An 18,889-nucleotide genomic window follows, 5' to 3' on the forward strand; every position below is an offset into this window, starting at 1 on the left:
AAAAAGTGATAGAAATATTTTCTTTAAACGGATTTTCAAAGAAATTGTAAAGAAAATGGTAGGGTGGATTTTCTTTTGGCTTTTTTTATTGGTTTTGGGTTTTTTTTTTGGTTTTTTTTTGGTTTTTAATTGACACATCCTCTCCTTTATTGGAAACATGAACACAACAGCACTGAATTAATGTATGAGTTCCAGAAAGTGAAACTGACTAAACAGGCCAATTCTGCTTCACTCTTCGGTGCAGAAATGGCAAAGATCTTCCGGTGTGTTTAATAAACACAGGTGGGGTGTGTAATTTTGAAATGGACTTTTTATTTGGACTGTGCCCCTTTAGTGCAAGGAAACAGTTATCAAAACAAAGCACACACTACTCAACAGGCTCAGGATTTCTGTGCGTTAGTTGCAAAATGACTTTCTGATTAAGTGTTTTTTAATATTGTGTATGATTGTAATGCTGGCAGTTTTCTTCTGCGCAGTGTAATTTTGCGAATGGATTTAGGATGAATTGTGGTGCACTGCTTTCTACTCACCATTACATCTTTATAACAAACAAAAAGCCATCTTAGAGTTGCATTTTATGATAGCTAGAAACTCAGCAGGGTAACTCTCCAGGAAGAGCGACTGAAGCCGGGCAGATTTGGTCAGTGATCTGTATCTTAATGCTATGAAGGAGGGCAGTGTATGTACCACATTGTAACACTTGATGCTTATTTATAACTTCTCACAGAGAACATTGCAGGGAGCATAACAACATAATTCTGCAGTGGACAAATAATAAAAGTTGGAGGATTCTGAATATAAATGTTGAGTGCTTCATAGCATTTCTGAAGTGAGCTTGCTGCATTTTCATTTCCAGTTCAGTGTGAATGAACATCCTGTACAAAAATAATCAGGGAGCTCCAGAACTTTAATTAGTTTTGTTGAACACAGCAATTTAAATGAAACCCGCGCCTTAATAGTGGCTAGGTACTTCAGTATGGACGTGTGTTGTCATGTTAGCCACAGCCAGGCATGTCATTAACTAGTTAGCAAATGCTGAGACAGGCAATAATTTGTGTTTGTGCTAGAAACCGAGATTTTCTTGAGAAACGTTTTTGTGCTATGGTTGGTTCCTAGGTGATCACAAACGAGGCAGGGCTGTTGCAGGGCAGAAAAGCCTTGTTCTATCTGAGTTGTGCTCTTATTTCCTTGACAGGTTCAAGGGCCTCAAGCCGACTGTTATCCTTCTCTCCCGAGGAATTTCCGACGCTGAAAGCAGCTGGCGAGCAGGACAAGGTTGGCAAAGAAAAGGGCGCCTTAGATCTGTCGTATGGGCCAGGACCAAGCCTCCGCCCCCAGAGTAAGTTAATGTCAGCATATTGCTTTCCTGCCAGCCAGCCACAACCCTTTAGATCACTTTGGAGAAATGGCCTTCAGGCCAGTCTGCAGTAGTTTCAAATGCTTCCTCTTCCATGTTGTCTGTCAGTCCTACAAGCCTCTATGGTCTGCTTGGCTCAGCAAATAAGGACAGAATCTTGGGGCTGAAATTGGGTACCTGAGTTCTGCAGGACAGGCAGCTGAATATTTACTGTCATCTGCCTAATAATGACTTTAAAATTGCTCTTTGTGTGAGGGAAGACGGTTATGTTGGGCAGTGGGATGCAAATGAAATATGTTTGGTTGTATCAGTTCTGTTCCCTAATGAACATTTGTCCCTAGCACAAACTATCACGTAACTGTAGCAGTACTTTTGATAGGAAATACCCACTATTGGGATAGCAGAGATGTTGTAGGTCATTATTGGGGCGCATTGACAGCTAGGTGCATGTGTAAGCTTGCACAGCCACTGCTGTGGCAATTCCTTAGTAACAGTCGATGGTACCAGTCTCTTCTATGAAATGTCTGTACATTTTTCATTGATTTCTTCTTTCTCTCCTCTGACTTTAATTACGAAGCCACCAGGTTATTCTGGGTCTGGAAACGCTTTGCTTGATGACTGTCTACGTGTGCCCCCACACACTCTCACACATGTATTATTTCATTTTCAGATGTCACAAGTTGGAGGGAGGGCGGTGGGAGGAACATTACCTCTGCCACATCTCTGACCGCCTCCCCTCCTGAGCCGGGCAGCAAGACCTCTAGCGCAGGAGATGGAGCCCCCTCCTCAGCGAGTGCCAGCGATTCTAAGGAGCCCTCTCTCCGCCCGGCTCAGCCTATCCGTAAAGGGGCTTCGCAGTTCATGGGAAATGCGTATCATCCGCCTACGTACCATGACATGCTACCTGCTTTTGTGAGTCCCTCCGCTCCCACAAGCTCTGTATGCACGTCTGTTTCTCCCTGATTGTAGGGTGTCACCGTTCCCACCTAAAGGAATTAATAGTGTGTGAGGGGGGGAAATGTTATGTCTGACTCTGCTAGCAGAGACACTAAATTTCCAGACCCTCCCCTCCCAGGTATTGCTCTGGGACAGCTGAGATCTCTTCCCTTATTGGTCTTTCCATTCCCATCTTGTAGATTTCTCTGCCATTTGTCCTCAGTAGCTAACAGTAATGCAACGCTGATCCCCTCCATTCAGAAAGAAATGTCTGTGCCCGCTGAAAAGCCTCATTACCTCTCAACTGGCACCATAAAGAATGGTGTCCAAGATGACACCAAGCCTGCCAATCAGATAAATCTGAAACGTTCTCCCTCCCTTCCCAACCCCAGCACTAAAAGGCCCTTGTAATATAGTTTGGATTTTTTTTTTCTTGGCACATTAAAACCACAATGTTTATCATTGTTCTGTTTCAGATGTGTCCACAGCAGTCATCTGAGGTCCCTGGATCACTGGACCGTGGGTCTTACCCCCTTCCTCAGCTTCGGCTTGAGCCCCGTGTCCCTTTCAGACAATACCAGATGAATGACCAAGATGGGTAAGGCCTCCAGAACTGACTAACTTGCAGAGGAAAATTAATATAGGATAAGTTCCTTATCTTTTGCAAGAATCTTATGAATGAGCCACCCTGGTGGATAAAGCTGTATGCCTGGCTTCACATAAAGCCTCAGTGTTTTGCTTCCTCTGCAGCAGGGTCTGGGAGTGTTACAAAGGCAGGAAGCTGAGGGAGTCCTGCACATTGTTCAAGGAGCAGAAGAACCTCAAAAGGAATCCTGTCCAATTCTAGGTCATAAGGATGGTGTCTGTGACCTATAGGCTTCAGGGAGGGGCTATTGGAGGCTCCATAATAAACAATGAGGGCAGGGGAGGGAGTATTTAAAGGGCAATAATAGTTGTTTGTAGGCTCGCTGCGTAAGCATGCAACACACAGTGTAGCTTAACCTGGTGCATTGTTATAAACTGAAGGCACATAGATTCCCTGCCCTTTCCACCCTTCTCTTTTAACAGCAATCTCTTTTTGTCTCACCATATAGAAAAGAGAATAGACCTGGGGTATCTCGCCCAGCTCGTCCAGTTCGGCAGCAAGGAGAGCGGGCTCCCCGGCCCACCATTATCAATGCAGAAAACTTGAAGGAGCTGGATGAACTTGACACTGATGCAGATGATGGTTGGGCAGGTAAAGTGCCATTATCCTCTTGCGTCAAGCAAGCGGTAACCACCCATGGAGTGAAGAGAATGAATTGCTAACCCCTCCATCCCCAAAGACACTATTCTGGTAGCTCATTCCCGTGCTCCCCCGCCCTCCACACAAAAGAGGAGAGTGTTCTATGCAATCTGGCAGCTACTAGTGGTGTAAATAATGGTTCAATAGATCCTTCAGGTCCTCCCATCATGCTGTACCCAAGGAACTGGATCTGAGGATTCACAAGCTTGATAACGCCATGTAACAGAAAGGGAGAAGCTGGAGGTGATCTTCCCTTCTGGGAAGAGACTGAGTCAAAGTTTGCCCCAAATCCTGAGAGTCCCATCATCTCAGTGCATGCAGCTGAAGTCTAGCTATGTATGATTTCATGCACAGGATGCTTCATCTCAGTTTGCTTCCTTCCTGTCTGTAATGCATGCTACCAGTCTTCTGAAATCTGCCCTGCTGTGGAGATGTGGGGTCAATACCTACGGTGCTTGTTTTCAGTAGTCCTAATAATGGTGCTGTGCTTGGACACTGTTTTTCTAAATTGTGTCTGGTTTATGCCTAAAGAGTGGTGCAGCTCAAGATGCTTTTCAGTTTGTTATAGGGCCCTCTTTCTTTCCTTTGATGTATCCTTTCTTCACTCCCGCCACCATAGGCATACATGATGAAGTGGATTACTCCGAGAAACTGAAGTTTAGCGAAGATGAGGAAGAGGAAGAAGCTCTTAAAGATGGAAGACAGAAATGGTAAGAGGTGTCTGTCTGAGATTCCATTGATGCTGCATTCATACCTCTGGTTTCTGTTTCAATGTGTAAAAATTATCATGAGCTACTTAAAATTTGTTCTAATCATCAAGAGCAAAGGCTTACCCCCCCCCCCCCCAAACTTATGGTATAACCTCATGGATTCCACTTTTCAAAATCTACATTGAAACAGCTTTGTGGCATAGATATGGCATGTGACTGGGTCCCAGGAGACCTGTGTTCTGTTCCTTGTTATACCATTGACCAGCCTTGTGACCTTGGGCAAGTTACTTCATCTTTGTGTACCTCATTTCTTCCATCTGTAAAATGGTGGCGATAATATTTACACATCTTTACAAAGTGTTCTGAGATCTATGGATGAAAAGCCTAATATACATGTCAAGTATTTTTGTTGTTAGAGTCTCTAGTCCCGCTTTCCATTGTATTGTAGCTTCTATAACAAGCCTTCTTTATGACTTGAATGAGTTGAAAATGTTTTCTGAGCTTATTTGGAAATGGTAATATCAATGGCATTTATACAACAGGAACAGCTGGGACCCCAGAAGGCAGCGACAGCTGTCCCTGAGCTCTGCAGACAGTGCAGATATTAAACACACCCTGGAGGAAGGAAAGAACTGGGGTGACCCAGTTGGTTTGTCTCGGTCAGTCCTCAAGGTGCAAGGCCCCCAGCAGCCTTCAAGGAAGCTGAATGGCTGGACCCCTGCATCAGAATATCAGGTATGTTGACCTTGCACAGATTGGCTTGTGCTGACAGGACGCTTGATGTAACAAATTACTCTGCTTCAGAAGCAATGTTGAATGGTACCAACAGCAGTCTAGCTCGAAGTACCCATTGTGACAAAATGAAATCTGAGTAAAGCATGAGTAGTTATTGAGCAGCTAATCATAACATCAGAACTGCCCGGAAGACTGGGAGAGGATATTTTTTTGAGCCTACCAACTCTGCTCCTAATCATTTGGGCTGAACCAAATTTAAGACTGAACCAAGTGGGATCATGGACATACTCTCAGCTAAGAAGCTCTCTGTAGGTGGAGTGGCGGGGTTGTACCTTGTGTGGGATTAAAAAGGTCAAGCTGCATGAGGCTAGTGTTTTCAGATGATGCTCAGTGGGGTATTCCTTCCTTTGGCAGAAGCCCCCACTGGGATGTATTCTCAGACAGCAGTCCTTGGAGGATAAAGAAGAAAAAGTTCCCCTGAGACAGAAGTTTGTCCACTCTGAGATCTCGGAAGCTGTCGAGCGAGCCAGGAGGCGACGTGAGGAGGAAGAACGACGAGCCAGAGAGGAACGCCTGGCTGCCTGTGCTGCCAAACTCAAGCAGCTGGATCAGAAATGCAAACTGGCTCAGAAAACAGGAGAGACCCAGAAACATGTGGAGAATGAAGATCTGAAACCCCCAAGTGTGGAAAAGAAGGTGACTCAGGAGAATGGTCATACGTTCCGTAGAGGTAGGGAAATGTTACTTACCTTGCTTCATAAAAGTTGCTTTTATATTATCATAATTGACCCCTTTTAGCCAGGCAAGGATGTAACTACGTGCACTGGGTGGGCAAAGAAAGTGGTTGTAGACTGCTTTGAGTCACCTCACATGGGATCCATTTTTTCTAGTTTTCTAAAGAACATTTATTTTGGGACAATAACCTAGGGCCCCCTTTAAAGGGACACAGTTGATTTAAAAACTGTATTAAAAAGACAAAAAACCCTACTACCCCAATTTCCTTATCAAAGTTGCAAACAACACCTTACTTGGTTAGACAGAATTTTTACAGTCTGATTTACTTATTATGCCCTCTATTTACTTGTCTCTCAATTTAGATGAGAACAAAGTTTCAAATTCCATTTTTGTTTATATAGTCAATTTTGCTTTCAGGTTTTCATGCTTTAATACAACACTGCAATATTTAGGGTGCAAATACTGCAGGAAATGTTTAGAAAAACTGTTTGAATTTGGGTGGTATGCTTTTTCAGAGCTTAATTTGAAACAAATTAATTTAAGATGAGATTTGATGCAACCAGTGACACTTAAGTAGGTCCTTAAATACACATGAAAAGCAGTGGGACTGTGCTGCTTGGCTCTCGACAAGGGGATGCTGCGTATGTACCTGCGCTAAAGCAGTAATGCAGCAGTCTGAACTCGCTCAGCTAGCAGACTCTTATTTTTTGTTTATATGAAGTGTTGGGTCTTAGTCTCGTTTCTTTTCGTTTTATTCCCACAATACAAATAATTCTTCTTTGAGTGCTTGTTCATGTCAATTCCAATCAGGTGTGCATTCCCCTCGCTGTATCAGTAGGGTCAGCCTGGGTGTCCCCTGGAGTTGTGCCCTCATGGTGCTCAGTATATTGCCCACCCGACCTGACCCCTCTTCAGTTCCTTATTGCCTGTGATGGCTAGCTGGAACTCCCCATTGCTCTTGCCTCGGCAAGCGCGTGCTTCGCAGTATCGTGTGTGCGCGTGTGTGTGTAGTTAGATTCAGTAGTAGTTTAGTTAGTATAGATAGTTTTCTCTCATAAGTTTCCTTTGGGGGTGCTTCCTCTCCTCTAAGGACCCTCGGCATCACCACGGCTCCATGCACAGGTCCCAGGCATCAGTCAGGCACCGGTCTCATTCCCTGGTGCCCCATAAAAGAAAGAAGGTCTGATAGAGGGCGTTCCCCGACCAGGTCTAAAGACCAGGTGGCCAGCAAGCCCACATCAGGCGTCCAATCGGTGGGGCCTCCATCAACTCCTGCCCCAGGAGGGGTCCAGTTGAGTCTGGACCCACACCACTCGCCAGTCCGCCACCACGAGGACCTACACCTTCTCTCTATATCCGAAGTGTTTGAGGTGGCATCAGACAGTGGTACTGACAGTGCCACCTTCCCCTGCAAGGCGGGAGAGGTCGCTGGCACCAGTTCCTGGCCCAATCCACTCTGTGGGCAAGTGGCGGTGAGGGGAAGTCACTCCGGTCCCCCAGTTGGCATTGCTCGCCGGTGCTGAGTGGCTCCGCTCATCCTTGGTCTTCACAGTTGGAGACCTCGGAGTTGGAAGTGGAGTCATCACGCTCCAGTAGGAGTAGAAGATCCCGCTCCCACCATGACCGACAGCCCTACCCAGCACAGGGGCCGGGACAGTGTCAGACTCCTCAGTGGCCCTTCTGGACACCCTGGGCCTATCCCCTGAGCCAAGATTCCAGACTGGCTTCGGTGGCCTTGGTGTCCTTTGGGCCTCCCCACACGCCCTCCGCACTGCTGCAGGGGACCCATCCGGCAGCCTCACTGATGTCGACGATCTCTGCCCTTCCACCCTCCTTCCCTGTCCGTCTCCAGGACCCTTCTCAGGAGCAACTCCTCATACAGGAGGTGCAATCGCTCCTCTCGCTGTGGGCAGTGAAAGAGGTTCCTCAGGCACAGATGGGCAAGGGCTTCTATTCCCGGTATTTCCTAATACCAAAAGCCAAAGGCAGGCACAGGCCCATCCTAGATCTGCGAGATTTCAACAAGTTCATGAAGAAACTCAAGTTCAGCATGGTCTCCTTGGCCTCCATCATCCCTTCCTTGGATTCAGGGGACTGGTATGCCGCCCTCGACTTGAAAGATGTGTACTTTCATATAGCAGTCACACAGTCCCACAGAAAATACCTTAGGTTTGTTGTGGACAACAACCACTTCCAGTTCAGTCCTCCCGTTCGGCCTGTCAGCGGTGCCTCGAGTATTTACCAAATGCATGGCAGTCGTGGCAGCGTTTCTGTGCAGGTGCCGGGTACAGGTGTTCCTGTACCTCGACAACTGGCTGATCAAGGGCTGCTCCAGGGCTCTCCTATACGCGTTCCAGCCTACCCTTTTCGTTCACAAGGTGCTCCTCAAGATACGGAGGGATCGAGTGGTGGTAATATTGATAGCCCCACCCTGGCCCCAGCAACACTGGTACACATTGCTCCTGGACATGTCTGTGGAAGCCCCAGTCACTTTGCCGCTCTTCCTGGACTTGATAACTTAGGATCACGGCTGTCTCCAGCACCCGAACCTCAAGTTGTTGCACCTCACAGCGTGGAAGCTCCGTGGCTAAACCTGGTGGAGCTTTCCTGCTCGGACCCTGTTAGACAAGTCCTCCTTGGCAGTAGGAAACCGTCCACCAGGACTACTTATCTTTTCAAGTGGAAGAGATTCTCAATCTGGTCAGCACAGCATCATTCGTCCTCGCCTCTATTCCACTCAAATCGGGCTACCTTCTCCATCTCAAGAAGCAGGGACTGTCCATGTCATCAATAAGGGTTCACTTGGCCGCCATCTCTGCCTTCCATCCAGGTACAGAGGGCCGGTTGGTCTTCGCCAACCCTATGGTCAGCCGTTTCCTCAAAGGTCTCAACGGGCTATATTGGCTAGTTTGACAGCCGGTCCTGGCCTGGGATCTCAACCTGGTCCTTTCCAGACTCATGAGACTGCCCTTTGAACTGCGACATGCTCCCTGCTCTCCCTCTCTACAAGGTGCTGTTTCTGGTAGCGATAACTTCAGCCAGGAGGGTGTCTAAGCTCAGGGCCCTAACATCAGAGCCTTCTTACACAGTGTTCTATAAGAACAAGGTTCAGCTCAGGCCCCACCCGGCTTTTCTCCTGAAGTTTGTCTCCCATTTCCACATGAACCAGGACATCTTCCTCCTGGTGTTCTGTCCGAAGCTGCACTCAAGCGGCAGGGAGCAGAGGCTTCACACGTTGGATGTCTGCAGAGCCGTTCTGAAAGTCCATCCTACTTTTTGTGGCTGTGGCAGACAGAATGAAAGGTCTTCCTGTCTCTTCTCAGCAGATTTCCTCGTGGATCACGTCCTGCATCCGAGAGTGTTACAAACTGGCAGAGGTGCCCGTCCCTCTGCTCATTGTGCACTCCACCAGGGCACAGGCTTCTCCAGCAGCGTTTCTGGCACAGATTCCCACCCAGGAAATATGCAGAGCAGCGACATGGTCCTCCATACTCACTTTCATCGCGCATTATGCGATTACCCAGCAGGCCAGAGATGACGTGGCCTTTAGTAGAGCAGTGCTCCAATCAGTGAACAACTCCGACCCCACCTCCGTAACTTAGGCTTGAGAGTCACCTGATTGAAATTGACATGAGCAAGCACTCGAAGAAGAAAAAACCGTTATTCACCTTCTCGTAACTGTTGTTCTTCAAGATGTGTTGTTCATGTCCATTCCAATACCTGCCCTGCTGTCGGAGTAGCCAGCAAGAAGGAACTGAAGGGGGGTCGGCTCAGCTGGGCACTATATTGAGCTTCATGAAGGTTGCAACCCCTGGGGGCGCCCAGGCCGACCCTACGGATACTGTTAGGGGAAAAATCTTCCAGCTGTCGTGCATGCAGCGCGTGCACACCTGGTTGGAATGGACATAAACAACACATCTCGAAGAACAACAGTTACGAGAAGGTGAGTAACTGCTTTTTCCTTGTGTTAATTTAGGACCCAGTCCTGAAATCACTTATGTGCATCAGTAACTTGAGAGTGGGGTCATTGAGTTCAGTGTATGTGTAGGATTGGGGCCTTAGCACATACGCTTTTTGGGGCAGTGTGGGCACTTGCTGTGTGTGCGTGTAGTGGGGCTCTGTTGTGACAGGGGCCTCTGGTTGCTAGTGTAACTTAAATAATGATGAAGGGGTTATAATCTCCTGCATAAAAATTAATGCACGGAATAGGGGATCTTGACTCCCAGCGTCAGCATTGACTCCTCATTTAGTTAATGTGGAAAGGCCAACTGGATGATTAATGGCAGTGTCCTGTGCGTCCTGCAGGAGATCTGTGCTCGAGAGCTCTGCCTCTTGCTCCACCAAGGGTTAAAAAGTTCTAAAAAGTGTATTTGAATCATAAGGGCAGAGGGCAAGCGCCTTGTCATTAAAATGACCCTTGTGGCCAATATAAGGCGTGGCATTGGGCTCAAAATGGATTATTGTTCATTTCTCCTTGGTCAGAAGGATAATGTAGCATTGGAAGGTCTCGGTAGGATGGATGTGTGGGCAGAGCAAAGAAAATGGAATGATCTTTAGGGCAGTCTAAGGAAGATAGCAGCTGAAATACTGTACATATGGTAGAGCATAATAATGAGAGTGGAATGGCGAGTTCACCTGTGTAATACAATCACAGTGTATGTGCAGTGTTCTCACAGGTAGCCTAAGCTAGCTGCTTTATAATGTGGGCTATTCTTGTGGGCAGCAGAACTGAATCGAATCTTGTTTTCATCCCCCCCAGCTACTTCTGAATTTCATGCACAGGATGTCTCTGTTGGTTATCTAGAAGAGGAAACCACAGTCACAACAGTAGCTGCCCAAAGCAGCAGTGAGGAGGAAATTAGAGAAGTCACATCCCCAGCACAAGAGTTCAACAAATACCAGAAATCACTTCCTCCAAGATTCCAGAGGCAGCAGCAGCAACAGGTAAGAGGTCTGAGAGCTCCTCCTTCCCCCATCAACACACACACACACTCCTCCCCCCCCCCCCCCCCACTGCACACCCTCATCAAATATTGTTGTTTATTTGGGGCCAAATCTTATGCTCAGCACCAAGTAATCAGGCTTTGTGCTAGGGAGGTCCAAGGGGTGGGAAACAGGAATCTTCCTCCCAGCTCTGCTCTGCAGCATGCTTGGACACAAGAATCCCCTACGGAGCTGTACTTGGAGACATAGACTTTCTGTGTGGACTGCACACATCTTTCATGCCCTTGTTTGTAGCTTCTGAGATTATAAGGCTGGAAGAGACCATTGTGATCATCTAGTTCTAGTATGACATCCTGCAGTCCATGGGACTTTTCCTGTTTAGTCTTAATGTGAAATTTCCAATGATGGAGAATCCATCACAACCCTTGGAAAATTGTTCCAGTGGTTAATTACCCTCACTGTTTAAAAATAAATAAATTAAGCCTTATTTCTAGTTGAATGAGCCTAGCTTCAACTTCCAGCCATTGGATATTTTAGACCTTTATCTGCTAGATTGAAGAGCCCATTATTATGAAATTTTTGTTCCTCGTGTAGGTACTACAGTCTGTGATCAAGTCACCCCGTAACCTTCTCTTTGTTAAACTAAACAGGTCATTACAAAACCTAAACCTAATTTCCCCCTACTGTTACTCACACCTTCTTGTCAACTGTTTGAAATGGGCCACTCTCATTACCACCACAAAAATTATTTTTCCTCCCTCGGTATTCTGCTGTTAATTGAATTGTCTCGTTAGACTGACCACACACTTGGTAAGGCAGCTCCCATCTTTTCATGTATTTATACCTGCTCCTGTATTTTCCACTCCATGCATCTGATGAAGTGGGTTCTAGCCCACGAAAGCTTATGCCCAAGTAAATGTGTTAGTCTCTAAGGTGCCACAAGGACTCCTTGTTGTTTTTGCTGATACAGAGTAACACAGCTACCACTCTGAAACCTAAATAAAATGAGCTCCTTGAGGCTTTCACTGTAAGACATGTTTTCCAGTCCTACATCTACAGGCTTCTGTGGTTGTGGAAGCAATGGGTGGGAGAGCAGGATTTGCCCCTTCGTCTCTGCCATCCACTTTAAATAATAGTACTATACAGTGATGTGTGAAGTGTTGGCTTGTATGCTAAATTTGTCTTGTTGCCTCCTGGCAGTATCAATTTAGGGTTATGTAGTTTTTAAAACGGAGCTCTGGGTTGTAAGATTATTGCCAGGATCATCTGAATCAAATATACAGGGGTGGGTTCCTCTTCCCATGGCCAAAATTAAAGGTGCAGCAGTGGGGTCTTCTCGTATCCATGCAGTGCTGCCACTGTGGGCCTGATCCAGCATGGTGCTTTTCACCCTTGGCTTCCATTGCCTCCAGTGGGATCAAAGTGTGCTTAGCACTTTGCTGGATCAGGCCTTTTGTGAACATCTCCCCTAACTCCCACTAACCAAGATGTATGTCAGCGATATCTCCGCTCCCTAGGGAATGGGTGGGTGCTAACAGGCCCAGGCATGCATGGAAGGGGAAATAAAGGAGGCTGCAGGGGGGGCAGACCCTTGTGCAATAGGTTCATTTTCTGAGTAGACTTGGACTCTAGTATGCAGTACATCTACTGAGGGTCCCTCGCTCTGTACCCTTGTTCTGGAGGGTGTGGTCAGCTGTCTGCCTACTAGAAGAGCCCACTGTTGCATCTTTGGTTGGCAGGTGATTATGCCCTGCCTCAAATGGGTTTCAGGGGTGTGGAACTGGAATGTGTCTCAGTCCACCTCCTCCCTGTTCTGTGTAAAGATGGTGTTTTCAGCTTGCCTGCTACCTGCCTTCTATTACTCCGCCCCCATCCCTTTTGTCCTGTATTGGCTCCTTCAGTGAACCTTATTTGTTTGAATTTTAAGCGTGTAGTTGGTTTTAAGTTTTTATTTCATTACAGAATGTTCATCAGTGCCCTGCCCAGCCTGGATTGCTCTATAACTATGATTTCCCCACCTCTCCTTTATAGCTGTCGCTAGCCACTTCTGTGTGAGCAGCACTACAAGAATGCATCCAGGCTTGGTATGATTAGGTGTTTGTTGTAATCCTTCTCAGCGTAGCCATTTGTGCATCAGTCTCACGGGGAGCATCTGTGGTTACAAAAAGGGTTAATCATATCTGGGCTTGGAAGGATTATATTTTTTATTGGTAAATCTCGATAAAAATTGATTTCACCATACACACGCACACAAATACACAACACACACACAAACTGGCAAGAAAATATACAATATGTGAAATTTACAGGTAGGAAAGGTAAGAAAAATGACTGAGAACCAGCTTAAGGATATTTTAACGTTATGTTGACAATTTTGTGTTTTAACAGTTATAAAGCTTTTTACTTTTTGAATCTCATCTGCTGTCATTCAATAATTGTCTGATGCCCTCATAATTTCTTGTGACTATGCAAATTTAATTTGATAAAAATTGAAAAAATGCTTAATATCAACATTGATGTTTTTCCATCAAAATTATTAAAAAATAAAAATTGAATTCTGCCAAGCCTAATTATATCACTAAATTAATATAGCCCTGTTGTTTAGCTTGGGGTTTTAATAATTACTCTTCAGTGCCATGTTACCCCATAATTATTATTGTGGTTGATAGGTATTTTGGAGACTCAAAAGATTCAGCACTAACGGTTGCTACGGTTACTTTATATAAAATGGAGGCTGTCAAGCTCAAAATCCAATATTTCTAAATGTCCTCCCTGTCATACCAATAAATCTTGAATTATTACCACTGGAAGAATATTTTTTTTTAGAAGTCTTGCTTTATTTTTCAACTTTTGTGTGGCTAGTATAAATAGGTTAGTTTCACTTGTGGTTCTCATCTCTTTGTACTACTTGCTATTCCATTAGGGATGTTGCAGTCAAAAATGAGGATACAACCTGCTGCCATAAATTTTATTTTGTTAATTTTTTTTTTTTCAAGATTCCAGTGCAATAGATAAATGTAAAGCTAAGAATAGTCATCTTTCCTGTTTGGTTACTTCCGCATTAAGGCGGGAAGAAAGCAGCTTTTAAACCTCAACCAGCTTCTCCTGCAAACACTTCATGCTGGGTGTAGTACTTTGCTTACCTCCAATAGGTGGTCCCCATAGAAGTCAGATGTCAGCGTTATTCCTGGTAGGAATCGTTCACAGCACTGACACTCTTTTCAGCCCCTAACCCCTACCAACAGCAATAAAAAAGAAATTAATACAATCTTAAAATTCGTACCCTAAGAAGAGGTTTTTATTTTGTGAAAAGGGAGAAGTGCCGGTGGTTCCTTTAAGTTCACTGGGCACTTCGCTGTTGCTATTGATTTTACATGGAAGGTGCTCAAATACTACTCCTATTTATTATTTGTATTACTGGATCCCATTATGCTAGGCTCTGTACGAACCACAGAACACAAAGACGGTCCCTGCCCCAGGGGGCTTACAGACTAAGTATAAGACAAGAGACAACAGATGGATACAGTACAATAGTGATGGACAGCAATATAAAGCCCTACAGGCTTGCCTTCACTGCAGATTTGGCTCAGGTTATCTACACTTGGGTAGCCTAACTTAAGTGAGAGTAACCACACCTCAAAACAGCAACACAGAGTGATCAGATATGCAGCAAAGAGTAGCTGCGTCCCCCCTGTGTTCCTAGCTCGAGCACTCAAGCTTCCACCTGTACCTCCTGACAGGCTAGCTAGCTCGAGTGTAGAGAGCATCACTTAACTCTAGCTAGAGATTCTTGTTTGCGGATGGGAGTCAGATTAGTAGCAGCACTTGAAGTGAACGCATTAGTGAAGACAAGACCAAAGATGGATGGAAATATTTTCAAGATCAAGCCCTTAGGGGGGTAATATTCATATGGAAAATCACCACAATAACTGCTCAAATTTACTTATATATAGCTGTTAAAATGCCAACACCTGTTTTATTTTGTTTAAAATATCCTGTCTTTTCTGCTTGTATTTGGTTCAGTACAACCTTAATCAGGGCCTAACTCCTGGGCCTAAACTATTTGGCTGGCCTCCTTTTTGAATTATAAAAACAATATGAAGAATGAGACCAGAGTTCAAAGGGTGTTTAGGTGCAGTCATGTTAAAAGCAGGGCCATGACTACGTAGGTTCCCAGACCATTCCATTCCCTAGCTATATGGAAGTCACAGTGGCTACTGCAGCCTTGCTTTGCTTCATGGGCTGGAAGAAGAGGATTCATTCCTTCTGCAGAGTCTCCCAATACACAGCTCATGCTGTGAGCTGGAACGAGAAGCTGACTCCATTGCAGTGGCACTAAGTACCTTTCCCAGATCTGAAGACGAGCTCTGTGTAACTCCAAATCTTCTCTCTTTTGCTAACAGAGGTTGGTCCGATAAAAGATATTACCTCACCCACCTTATCTCTCTCCTGCAGTGTGACAGATTTGAATGGTGAGCAAGGGATTCCCTATTGCCATGGTGTTGTGTCAGGGTCAGAACTTTAGGGCTTTGTGACTTGTTTCTTTCTCATCTGGTTGTCTCCATGGAGGAAATAGAATGCTCTGGCTAGCCTGGAAGGTTCCATCTCTGTCATTTAGACAATATTTCCAAAGTACTTTTGTCTTTATAGTGGATAATTCAGTCGTATGCATAGCACATATGGTGTTAGTTGTGGCTAGTGAAGTACAGTGTGAATCCCACAGAATGGCTAAATGCGGCTGCTGAAATGGCCTACATGTAAGGTTGGTGGAGTGGCTTAGCTTCTAGGGGAAATAAGTTCTCTCTTTTCAAATGTAAGTCTTTGATGCAGCCTGATTTTATTGCAGCTGTGGTATGGGTCATGTTGTCCATTATCCTGACTCGGGTTGCCTGGTACTGGTCATTTAGTTTAGAACACATGAACTGAAGTCTTCAGTGCCTTTGTTATCAGGGAGTCTGTTTAAGTGAAATGTTAGGCTCCTTTTGATGTTCTCCTTGTTGATGATTTGAGTAGCAAGAAGCAAAGATTCCGAAGATTGTAGTGTTTGGTATCTTTTAAAGGCCTTTCACACTTAAGCATACTTGGAATTGAGAGCACATTGTAGAAAAACCACTTACTTAGCTGGTGTCCATGTTCCTGATGCTTATTATTAAAGAGATTTGTCTCTTTAAATACATGTTGCTTTTGTTGTTGTCCCTCCCAGCCTCTCTTCTCCTAATGCTGGATCCTGCAGGGAAGTTGTAATCTTGCTCTGGGATACTAAGCTGTAGTGGAAACTCTTATTCTGTGACAAACACTCCATGATGATTTCAATGAGGGCTTCAGTGAGAGGAGAAGGGAGTTGACCTTTTAATAAACATTTGCAGTGTCTGGTAAATTTTGTAACTATAGTTTTTGGTTTTGTTTTTAAATTGAGTCAAGTTTGACGAATAAATATAACTTGTTTTAATTGTTTTTTTTTTTTTTTTTTACATTTTGAAGGTTTTTCCCAGAATATAAAATTCCTTCTGTGTGTAGTTTCTATCTGGACTTTTGGCTAAGATCATATGTCAAATCAGATAAATATCTGTTATGTTCCTTTATCAGGGGATTGTATCCTGCCCTGTCAGGATAATAGAATGGGATGACCTCATGGTTGCTTCATCTCTCAGAATAATACAAAGGAAATACTAAAAGATTTTAATGTTCTCTTAACTGAACTTATTTCCCTTTTAATGTAATCTCTCTGGTTAATAAGTTTTAGTATTAATAGTATTATCTATGTGCACTAAATATCAAGTGATCAAATTTCCTCCAGTGAGAAGCAGCATCTACAGTATTTGAACCAGATTAATAAATTACGTTTGAGAGGAAAATGCTGTTAAAAATCTCCTGTGTCTCCAATGTGTTGCTGTGAAATGTAATGCTCTGACCTAGCAGCACCAGGAATACTTGTGAGAAGAAGAGAGCAATTCAGCGTGAGCTGACGTGTGCATCTAAAGAAGCACAGGCTGCTCCCTATCAAACCTGGTAGTGAACTGCCCACATCTGTCATTGCTCCTACCCAAAGCGGAAAGATGCTACGTTCTTTGGTTCTTTTGAGTTTACAATGCAAGCTTGTGTGCAAGCTGGCCTAGGCCAAAGAAAATGCACTCATGATTCATGGCCTGCTATATTCAAATGCTTGAGGTCTGTGCTAACCTGTCTCATTTTTCTGCCTACGCAGGAGCAGCTGTATAAGATGCAGCACTGGCAGCAACAGCAGGTCTATCCTCCACCGTCCCATTCCCATCCTCAGCGTACATTCTACCCGCCACACCCTCAGATGCTTGGCTTTGATCCTCGCTGGATGATGATGCCGTCTTACATGGACCCTCGTATGGCTCAGGGCCGCACCCCTGTGGATTTTTACCCTTCGACCCTTCATCCTTCAGGTAAAGGTGTTGGGTTTTTTTTTTTCTGTGCTTTCTTACTCTCTGATGCTATCCTGACTCAGTTTCCGGACCATATCTGTGGCCTTTTTCCTAGAACTTGGATTCATGAGACTGAGAGTTGATGGGACCTTTACGTTCAGTAACCTGGAAGAATTAATTGCAAAGAGCAAGCTACGTTGTTTTGGGTTCTGACTAGTCCCCAGGTGTATAATGCCTTGAGGACTGATCACTTTCCTAAGGTTTCAGGCCACAAAGGAGTGCTGTGCCAGACAAGAGGGTGGGTTTTTGGCTACTGAGATGCAATTTAGGACCCTTGGAGAGGGTGGAGCTATCCCAATTTGCTTTGCCTTCCTGAAATCCTGTCTTCTGCATTACCAACCTTACCTTGGCCTAGACTTCTCATCCTTGCTTTCTGTTGTTGACCCTCTCCATGGATTGGGAAGAGTCAAAAGGGAGGTAGGGGACTGATGAACGGGCAGCACTAGGATGTGTACTTGGAGTTTGGGGTGGGATAGGGAATGCCTAAGAATACCCCCACGTGTAGTCATGTGCTGCCTGGGGGCTCTCATTTCATAGCAGGGAGAGACCCCCCCGCAGGAATGGAAGGGAAGGGTCTGGTGTGGTAGAGAAGGATAGGAAACGGTGGGCTGGAGATGGTTTTACTCACAAAACCTTATTAGATCTCCTAAAGAAAGGTAGGACAAGCCAAAAAGTCTTGCCTCAGGTTATATGCTCCTAACACTTGTTAATCCTGTATTTAATCTGCCAGAGATGGGCATGTAAACAGTACGATGAGTAAACCAGTGCCTTATGTGTGTGGTTATTTTGTATTTCTTACCCCCTCTTTCTGCTCCTTGCTCCCAAGCCAGTGAAGTTCTGTATTGCTATGCTTAGGCTTGGTTATGAAAGCCGCTCTAAATAGCGGCCCTAAGGATCCTTGCTTCCCTTTCATTCTGAGGCAGTTGCTTTCCTCTTTATATATCTCTTGATCTCAGTTTTCCTTTTTAAAAGGAGGTTTCCATGGGTGCATTCATCTACCATCCAGGAGGGAGGGCGAGATGACCTGCCCTAAGGCTGTAAAATTCTGCTTGGCTGTGCGCCTCTAGTGTTACGGTTTGAATTCTTTCTTCTGTTCAGGCATCATGAAGCCCATGATTCAGCAGGACTCCATCAATGGGAGTGGCTGTAGGTCTGAAGAGCAGAACTGCCAGCCATCAATGCAGCAGGAAAGGAAAGCTGCCTCAATGGACCCTGCCTCAGTGTGGGGCCAGGAAAGCTACGCATCACTGCAGAACAAAGGGTACCCATTACCACATCAAAAACAGACTGAGAACATGAGCGTGGAGGGACTGCATACCAGGTGAGGGCAAAACCATGCCATTCTGCCATGCACGCTGTGCTGGAAGCTCCTCTTCCCTTGAAGAGTGGGTTTGGGGTCTACCCATAAGACTTCTTCAAAGAGCAGGAGAAGGTATTTTTGGTTACCTGTGTTCCCTTGAGTGCTGGTACTGTGTATTGATAGACTAAAACACCATTGAGTTCTTGCATATAAGAAGATTACATCCAGTATGTGTAATCAAAACTTTATAACTTTAAAAACTAAAGAGACATTAACTGATTCTCATTGCACCTTACCTTTCTGCCCTGAGGCTTTGCAGGAGCTGCCTCAGTGGGGAGAAACAGTTTTTGCGTATGTAGACAGCTGTCAAAAATTCTGGCTAACTCATGGGTGTCTCACTTTTATTTTATTTCATTTTTTAATCAGTGGTCCTTA

General features: G+C 45.1%; 1 protein-coding gene across 6 annotated transcripts in view; it reads left to right on the forward strand.

The window, feature by feature from the left end:
* Positions 1 to 18,889, forward strand: part of PRRC2B (proline rich coiled-coil 2B) — a 68,445-nt gene that overhangs the window by 23,742 nt on the left and 25,814 nt on the right. For all 6 annotated transcript variants that reach the window (XR_012642070.1, XM_074973532.1, XM_074973530.1 and 3 more), the window contains exons 6-15: positions 1,196 to 1,339; positions 2,028 to 2,269; positions 2,770 to 2,891; positions 3,388 to 3,530; positions 4,198 to 4,288; positions 4,831 to 5,023; positions 5,438 to 5,753; positions 10,518 to 10,702; positions 16,908 to 17,115; positions 18,253 to 18,475. Coding sequence is in view for 5 of the 6 variants with exons in the window: in XM_074973532.1 (XP_074829633.1) it covers positions 1,196 to 1,339; positions 2,028 to 2,269; positions 2,770 to 2,891; positions 3,388 to 3,530; positions 4,198 to 4,288; positions 4,831 to 5,023; positions 5,438 to 5,753; positions 10,518 to 10,702; positions 16,908 to 17,115; positions 18,253 to 18,475 (1,867 nt within the window). In the remaining variant the exon portion in view is untranslated. The remainder of the gene's footprint in view (positions 1 to 1,195; positions 1,340 to 2,027; positions 2,270 to 2,769; positions 2,892 to 3,387; positions 3,531 to 4,197; positions 4,289 to 4,830; positions 5,024 to 5,437; positions 5,754 to 10,517; positions 10,703 to 16,907; positions 17,116 to 18,252; positions 18,476 to 18,889) is intronic.

This window comes from Natator depressus, chromosome 16 (assembly GCF_965152275.1).
Source record: "Natator depressus isolate rNatDep1 chromosome 16, rNatDep2.hap1, whole genome shotgun sequence".
NCBI lineage: Eukaryota > Metazoa > Chordata > Testudines > Cheloniidae > Natator > Natator depressus.